Here is an 8,734-nt window from a genome sequence, read left to right as displayed (position 1 = left end):
TGAAAGCATCTTGGATTTCACAGCGATCCTCTCAGAGCTGGGGATGTTTCAGGAAAGGAAACGTTGGCCGTACAGCGAGCGTCACACGTCAGATGTGCGGTGGCTGTTGTCAGCTGAGACCGGCTCTCCGCTCCGAAATGGAGATTTTAAGGTGGAAAACGGAATAATGGTTTCTGAGGTGAGCTTGCCAGACAGGGCACCAGTGCTTCGGCTCCTAAGAGAAGGAACTCGCGAAGACTGCTACCTATGGACTCGTTTTGTGTAGGTGTGGGCTCCGGCTCATGCTCACCCATTTTCAGAGATGGAACCTCTGGATTCACCCTTCGAGATACCGGAAGATGCCGAATCCCTCTAGTAAGCGAAAATCTTTCAAGTCATGGGCGATCTACGAGTATACGAACTACCTATCCCTAGCGGAGAGTCAGAGCGTTTCGTGATGATGCAAACACTTTTCTTTATCCGCAAACACATTCTGTCCTGGAGTCTATCGGGAAGTGGCGAGGAAACCAATTTTTGAGTCGATCCTAGAATCAGTGCCAGAGACCTCACGTCGCGGGCGACGGAACGGAGATCGTACTGGATGTTTTTCAATTGAACACCGTGAAATAGCTTCGGAGACGAATATATCGACTGATCATTGACTGCGTATCCAGATGGAAATTAACTCGGAGATGTTTTGTCTACCGCCACGCCAGCCGTTCACTCCAAGCGTCCAAGCGGCAAGCAATCGAGAACTGTCGGATGCAAAGCGAGCTCTTCCTCGGGAATGGCTCACGAATCCGCTCTCGAGCTGAGCGGATCGAGGAAGTAGAACGACTAGAACACGTTTATGACAAGATTCGGCGGAGGATTCGAAGCTTGACCGAGAAGTAAGGACGTTCCCTTATAAGGTAGAATTCGGGATGATCCCCGGCTGATGAGGAGGAGCTACGTCGACAGCGTCTGATCTGGCCACGAGTTCCGTATTTCATTATCCTCGGGGTATTTGAAATCTCGGCCCACCGCATAAACAAATGAATGAATAATCTTTTCAATTTTGCCTCATTTCCAGGTACGAGGATTTGAGGGCCGAGATTTTTCAGCGAACTCCAAGAAATCCTTCTCTATTCGGTACTCCTAAACGGCGTTGCTCCGATAATGTGTCTCCCTTCCTGGAACTGGATTCGAGTGGTATGCGGAATTGTCCGCGTTCGCCTCGGGGAAGAGAAATCACGAGCTCGCCACTCGGCGTCGCTAGGAAGAAGAAATTAAACAAGGTACCGGTCGGCATGCTACCCGCTCATCAAGAGCCAGGATTGACATTGAAGGACTCCTCGTGCCTTTCTTTTCTTGGATAGAGGACGGTTCCCGGCCTATTTGTAGGGTACCGTAGTATCGTCTCATTAGCTCTTGAAAATTTGGTACATCCCACTCTGACACTGGAATTTCCTCCCCAGATCGATCTCGCCTTTTTGAAACGCTGCGCTCGGAGGGTCGAATATATCGAGGATCCACGGCTTCTTAAACTAGCGATTGTGAATAACTTGAGGAACCAAATGATAGAACCGAGGAAGTGGGCCACTTGAGGGAATACTCAAGAAATACTCCGGAATATGTACAAGAGAAATGAGGTTACGGACGACTATTCGATGAGAGAATAAATATTGTGTATCGGCTGTTGGGAGTTCCTTCGATTCCTGATTCATCTTGCACGCTTAGTCTCGTTCACATCTTCTGGAAAAATGAATTTTCTCACCAGCAATCGATTCCGTTCAGGATCAGAAGCTTGCGATGAAAACCTCCGCATCGATCGAGAGCTCCATATGGAGCACTTGTCGGCCAGCAACATCCGCGCCGAGGGCGGCTCGGGAGAAGGAGGAAAAAAACAACACGGGGTAGTCGCGGCGGGGGAGCTTCCGGGGGACGGTGGTGCAGCAAAGCTGTTGGCTGGGAGAGATCAATAATTTCTCCCGGATCGAGGGCCTGTGATCCCGCCCAGTGGGCCCGCCTCGAGTCCGCCCTAGAATCAGAAATGCCCCGATTCAGGAAGTTCAGCAGGAAGGAAGTTGATTCAACAGATCCGGAGATTCATCCGGTGCTAGACCATCTTGTTTGACCAATGAACAACCCATCGTATCCTTGGGTCGCAGCGCGATACGCGACTCCTTCTGGGCCTCCTGACGGCTATGTGTTCCACAGTCTTCCGGTATGTAATTTCCGTTTTAAATATGCAGTACCCTCTTCTCCTTTGCTACATCCGGTTCCGTCCAGTCCTGATTGACTTTTCGTATGATCGTTCGATTGAGTGCTCCTATGAGCAATTGGGAGCCGCTCGATCCCGAAGCAGAAGGAATGTCACTCTCGCTGTCGCGGGGAGAGGCGTTCTCCTGCGCCGTTCGGATGGCCCCCATGGGAAGATTTGATCCACTACTGAATGGAGCAGTCTTTACAGGATGAATCCAGCCATTCCGAGCTTCGCGGCGGAACTCTTGTGGCGATCGGTGAGTCCTCCCCACCAATGAGTTTCACAATAATGAGCGGTATAGTTTAAGAGCCATTGTCACAGAAGAAACTAGCTCTCAGTATGTCAGCTCAGAACGCCTCATACGATGAGCTCCGTCCAGAGAATATAATGAGTGGCCGTGGCCGATCCTTCCCGAGCCCTTCCGCGAGAACAAACCGTCCGTGGCTCAGGACCCCGTCGTGACTCTGTCTAGGGAGAATGGGCATCTCCTTGCACTTATCAAATGATTGGAACAATCGACCGGGGCGATTCCAGGTCTGTTTCGATTATCCACTCAAGAGTCGGAGCGTTTCTCGAGAGTCCCGGGACGCGGGTTCGCCCCTTCTCACTCGAGCGCATCTTGATCCATGTAGGTCTGTGTACGGTGTATTGAAACGATGCGAAATTACTTTTTGGATATGGAAATGCTTCCTGGATGTGGGCATGTGGATTGGACCCTGCAATCGTATCAGGAAAGGTCTCGGATAGGATCGTTTTTTCTCGGTGAATTTTTTCGTGGGGAGTGCAGAATCAGCTCCCGATCTCGAAGTTCGGTTCCGAGATCCGAGGTTAGTCCCGTCGAGTTTTTGAAATGACAGTTTTTGACTGCTTTCCCACCTGGAGAATGGACGGCTCTGGAGACGTGCCGGAAACCGATATAGAATAGAGAGTTCGGCTCCTCAGAGCCGATTCTCGTTGAAACCGTACTGATATTCGCGACTTGTGTGCAGCGCTGCTCCATCGGGAAGAGGAGGGATAATTGGCGCGTGGTGACAGCTATCTCCGGAAAGATTTTCTGTGAGTTCATAGTGCATTCCTCGAGGGGCGGCTGCAACCTCGATGTCAACTACCGATTCTCAAAACACCCAATTGCAGGCTGGCAACAAGTACGAAACGGGCTGACTCTCGGGTTGGTGTGAGTTTTGGTGGCCGAGTGAGAGGGCTTCATGTCGAGAAACCTTCTTTCAAAGGGCTTCACGTCAAATTGGCCTGTCATGCTCCGAGCCTCGTTGTCGACTCTTTTGTCAGCAACACTAAGGGGTGCGCGAACGATTCGATCTGGCCGCGGCATCAAAAACCACAGGAAGTCGCTCGCATCGATGGAGATTGCCCGAGTCAATGACGTCGGTCAGCAGACACCTTCTCGTTAGTTGCGCCATGCCGTTCGAGGGGAAAAAATATTAATCGCTCGCACCTCAAAACTAAGCTGCGCTCATTCCATGTTCAATCTCGATGAGTGATCTCAACTCATCTTCGGAAAACGGATGGGCGCGTTTCTTGTCGCCGTTGTTAGCTCGTTTCCTCCTTAATTTATTCTTCAATTTGTTCTCCGTCTTTTATGCTCTCCCTCTTCGGTGTCCCGAGAACGTCTTTTCTTCGCAGCTCTCTTGCGAGATCTGCGACGGCGATGAGATCGGGATGGAATTTCAGTTTCGACTTCGACGGTCTCGGTCGTGCTGCGAACTTCTGGAATAGCTTCCGTCAGTACGTACACGTGGCCTGAACCATCGTTGGAGCTCCACGTCACTCGTGGCCGAGCTCTGGGCACGACGAACATGTTCGACAGTAGAGCATTCGAACAGATGGCTCCGTTCTTCAGACTGAGGATTTCGCTTGTCGAGTAGTTCGGTTTCTTGAGTTCGAGTGCATTGCACCGCCCTCGCTCGGTAAGACATTTCGGAACATCTACGAGAGGAGTCTCCGGATCGGCGGGGTTTTCTCTCGCCTTCACCATTTCGGCTACGAGCCGATTGGCCAAGTAGCCGACGGTTCCGACGGGATATTGTCGCCTTGCACTATTCTTTCTACCCGAATCATCACGAGGGCTGACCTCCAGCTTTGCCGAACTCGTTGTTGTCAATGGTTGAACAATTCCTTCAATGCTCGAAATTCCGACAGTCGGACAGCCTCGATTTCACAATTTCACGGTCTTATACTGTGTTTGGGAGCTCTGGAAATCTCGACTACGAAGAGCACTTGCGGTCATTTCCCCACATTTCGCGGAAGCCAAGCTCCTTGAACGAAAACTAGTCTAATCGCTTTATGATTGAACAGAGCTCGCTGCGTTGAATTCTTCCGCAGCGGAGGCAAGGACGACATATTCTATGACTCGTTGGCCTCTTCACCTCCTCGAGAATCTAATCATCGAGGATCTCGGCTAGACTCCACTGAGCATATCTGCGGGCGATCGCATTCCGCTCCGGGCCAATCATCGGATGATCGTTGAACCCACGCAGAGCCATAAACCTTAATTTTATGATCTTGTACGATCATATGCTATGGACAAGCGACTTCGAGCTGGATCCATTTGTCCGAGCCTCAGAGACCCCAGCCGCGAAACCTTTCTCGTTAGTAGAGCTGCCGAGGAATTTTCCGAGACACGATATCGCGCTCTCGGTCGGACTTGCCCGTGCCTCAGGATCAGGAAGCGATCAAGTATCCGAGGATGAGGTCCCTCTCGGGTACCTGGGCATACCTGAGCGGCGCCGGGACTTTCCGGTGCCTGATTAAGTCTTGTCCCACGGCCACGGCGCATCAACTTTTCCCTAATTTCTCGCCCTTTATGTCGAAGGTCGGGTATGGGAGTTTCAGGACAGGAAGACTGTGTCCGTCAGAAATATGGGGAGGGGGCTCCATCGGGGGGAGAGAAAATTACAATCGTTCTGCTTATGATTCCAGATGGCCAAGCCGGCTCTTGCGTAGCTTACTCACAAACACCTGAAGGTGTTAAAGACGTTGTCCACTCGAAACCAAAAAGTTCCTCAAGCACGCTGCGACCGCTTGAGCATCAAAAACTCGAATCAGGTAAGCTATCTGAAATCGAAGTCCTCGGGAGCTATCCGCATGGGGTGGACGACAGAAGCTCCTCGAACGTCTTATCGCTCCTGTTCTGCAATAACTTGTATTTAAAATCCTGTATCGGCTTCATCGGACTACGGATAGTCCTCATCTTCGAACTTGTTTTCCGAGAAGCTATAAGGCTATCTAAAGCTCAATACGGAGCATCTGTTTTTTATGGTTGAACTCGAAAGTAAACATGAGGACACTGGGTAATTTACAGCCCCTACGAGCACTCGCAACTCGATCGCTTTAGCAGTCACTTGTCCCTGCAACGGGTTTTCGAGACCAGTATCCTCGCGTCGGGGCGCCGTTCAGCTTTACCATTTTCTGCTAGGTCTCCTGAAAAGTCCTGAAGCTTCATCCACATGCATTCAATGGACGGGAAATGGATTCGAGTTCAAGCTTAACGACCCGGAAGAGGTGAGTTGGCGATCCGGCCCTCGGAGGAATTTTCACTCAGACTAATTGACACACTTCCGTACAAGTGCCCTGCTCCTTAACCATACCTGTAGAAAACCGTGGCTAGAACTTGGCCCGGAATCGGATCACTTCCGAGAGGATATCCGACGAATTTCGAAATATGTGAGGACACCGTACACAACTTCAGGTCGCGCGGCAATGGGGTGAACTGAAGAATCGACCGCAAATGAACTACGACAAGATGAGCCGCTCGCTCCGATACTACTACGACAAATTCATAATAGCGAAGGTTTCTGGAGAAAGGCAAGTGGAGGGCTGTGTCAGTAGCTCTTTTCTGCCAGTTGCTTTTGTCAGTAGCAAATCTTCTCACGAATCTATGTCGAATCGGTCTTTTGTCGAATTTCTCTCTCTCAGCTGAGAACTGTTGATTCCTTGAATTCTGTTCATCTGAAGTCTTTGGTATCACGAAATCCACCTGAGTGAGCGAGATTGAGACGGAGATAGTCAAACGCTGAATTTGGGTCAGCTCTGACCTCGATAGAGTTTCGACGCACAGAGAAAAGAACTTGCGAGCTCGAGGTGCAAGTTCAGACTCATTTGGACCATCGTGAACAAGGCTTGTCGCGGCTGACACGCCGTTTCGTCTCTTGCAGATACGTTTACCGATTCCTGCATATACCGGAGTGCCTTAATTATCAGAGCACGTCTGCAGATCCTTACAACTGCTCCTGGTCCGGGTGTTGCCTCGGCGATAGGAAGCAGTTCTGACGCGATGCATCACGCAATCTGTTCTGCCTTCGCGTATTCGACGCCAATACCTCAGAATCATTCCTCGGCGGGATAAAGGGTGTAACCATTTTTCAAAGACTCTCGCAGCCGGCATCCCGAAGATGAGGCTCCACTGCTAAAAATAAACCTCGAATATCAGCAATGTCTGTGTTCTTTGAGTTTGGCGATATCTAATAGGCGGAAAAATGGCGGAAAATACCACGGACGAGACGACACGCGGAACCAGCATTCGCTGGGAAACGATGTCGCCATAGGAGTCATTCCCCTAGCGACCCGGGATTATCCCGTCCCCTCCCCCGAGTTGTCGAACCCAATGATGACGTATGGGTTGCGGGAGGCTGCGTCGTGATCTTTGGGCTCCGGCGCCCCCTCCCTACATCCGAATTCGCTTCCCCACGCAAGGACGACAAGTTGGGTACGCTCCTGCACGGGAATCCATCCATGTCATTTCTGCCACATCAGGCGAGCCGCTGACGCCTCCTTGCAAGTTCTCGAAGGTCGGAGAGCTCTGAGTTCTTCTTGTCGTATCGGTCAGTGTCAATCGCAGACTCGGGAGAGAGCTGCGTCCGTGGAGTAGCATCAAGCTGGAACTTGCAGATACTTCGAGTTCAACAAGGCTTCAAGCTCCCAGGGAAGAGGTCTCTCATGATCGTGGAGAGGTGAGTAGTGTGTTTTGAATATTGCTCCCTTCCGATCTCGCGGGATTTATTCGGGTCTCTCACTTCGAGACCTCACCAACACTGCGAACAAAATAGCTCGTCCAACCGAGCGTTTTGCCGGCAACCAGCCTCGAATGGTGCTTGCCGCTCAGGAGACGACGCGGTCGCCTTTGCATGGAGACACCGAAAAACGCTCCTAGCAAGGGACGCTTCCGGTACACTTCGTCGTACATATGAGTGGGAAACTGCGCATTCCCGGAGAATGAGTACCTCGGAACTGGTCCCTCTAGCCTTCATCGAGCTTGAACTAGTTACGGAGTCATCTCCTTGGTGGGATGCAGGGCTCAAGGGGCGGGTGGAGCTCCAACTCTGTCTCGGATTATAATGAGTCTGCTATAGCTCTCTCTGCAGAGCTTCAGTGATTCTTCATCGGAGGGAAAGCGAGAGCTTATCACTGACTGCCGCTTGCGGTGTCCCGATGGGAACTACCGTTGGTAAGGATCTTCTGTTGAATGGGAGCGGAAAGCAACACTCGACTTGGAAACACTCGACTTTTCTTGCCCTCCGGCTCTCCATTGAGACATTTTCGGGCGCGAGTAGAACGAGGCCAATATAATGTACCGTGAATATATTTAATTATAAGAGCATGCCCGTCTTTTTCTCGACACCTGCCCGGCTGTAAGAGACTGTCCGTCTATTGGAGACTGCCCGTTTATCTCTTCCCTCCATCAAGAAAAGAATTGAGGCTGGTTGGTAGAACTGGCATACAGCATTGAATCAATCGGAAAAATCCCAAAAGTATATTGTATACACATAGAAACGAGCGTCGAGAGAAGCTTCCCCATTGAGCCACGCGGCGATCTGTGACTTGAGCTCTCCGAGTCTATGGTGCCCATACCCGCTCAAGCATCAGAGCTGAAACTCCGAGCGGAGTTTACCTCACCCTCCGCTCGGGGATCTTTCGCTCCACCTCCCACATGGACTATGTTTACCAAATGGATTCATTGGACGCGGCGGTCAGTGAAGTGATTTTGGACCAAGATGAGGTGAGACGAAGCCCAACTATTCGGCGAATGGACTGATTTTGTCGAGTTCTAGGGGACTTATTCAAATTAATAGAGTCGAGGCGTTCCCATGGATGGGTTCGGGCCGGCTCAAGGCTGCCACATCAGCTGTTGCTTCCACATAGGGACCAAGCGGACATATTTCGGCGCCTTCGAAGTTTTCTTCGCCGCGCGAATGGGTCCGAGATTGTATCTTGGCTGCGCACATGAGCTGTGACCTACTGTTCTTATCGAATTCGAGAGGAGAGCGGGCGCGTCTGTTTTACAAATGACTTGCTGGTGTGCATATGTCTGTATTCCATACTTTTCCGACATCCGACCGTTCTCGATATCAAGTACCGCGTATTCATTCGGGTTAGGAACGCCGCGCCGACCGACAATAGTCCGACGATGGCCAAGGATCCGTCAGCCGCGTCTCCCGAGCCCCCGAGGGTACTGCCCCCAGGAATGAACTCGAAAGTATTAAGTAATTGTTATGC

General features: G+C 51.1%; 1 protein-coding gene across 1 annotated transcript; it reads left to right on the top strand.

Moving 5' to 3' along the window:
• The first annotated feature begins 5,151 nt into the window (after positions 1-5,151).
• Positions 5,152-6,670, top strand: LOC100899499 (ETV5-related protein Ets96B). The gene is made up of 4 exons (XM_029110919.1): positions 5,152-5,287; positions 5,544-5,743; positions 5,931-6,046; positions 6,397-6,670. Exons 1-4 carry the CDS (start codon positions 5,152-5,154, stop codon positions 6,509-6,511), a joined length of 567 nt encoding a protein of 188 aa, XP_028966752.1. The 3' UTR covers positions 6,512-6,670.
• Positions 6,671-8,734: the final 2,064 nt, after the last annotated feature.

The sequence above is a fragment of the Galendromus occidentalis genome, unplaced genomic scaffold (assembly GCF_000255335.2).
Source record: "Galendromus occidentalis unplaced genomic scaffold, Mocc_1.1 scf7180000077167, whole genome shotgun sequence".
NCBI lineage: Eukaryota > Metazoa > Arthropoda > Arachnida > Mesostigmata > Phytoseiidae > Galendromus > Galendromus occidentalis.
Note: the sequence above shows the minus strand (reverse complement) of the source record. Positions and strands in the feature narration are given on the sequence as shown.

What these genes read in the sequence shown, in the direction of transcription:
- LOC100899499 (XM_029110919.1), top strand. Translation starts at nt 5,152, where the DNA reads ATGATTCCAGATGGCCAAGCCGGCTCTTGCGTAGCTTACTCACAAACA. An exon ending in AGCTTAACGACCCGGAAGAG is followed by an intron (nt 5,744 to 5,930) that starts GTGAGTTGGCGA and finishes ACACAACTTCAG; the next exon opens with GTCGCGCGGCAATGGGGTGA. An exon ending in GCGAAGGTTTCTGGAGAAAG is followed by an intron (nt 6,047 to 6,396) that starts GCAAGTGGAGGG and finishes CGTCTCTTGCAG; the next exon opens with ATACGTTTACCGATTCCTGC.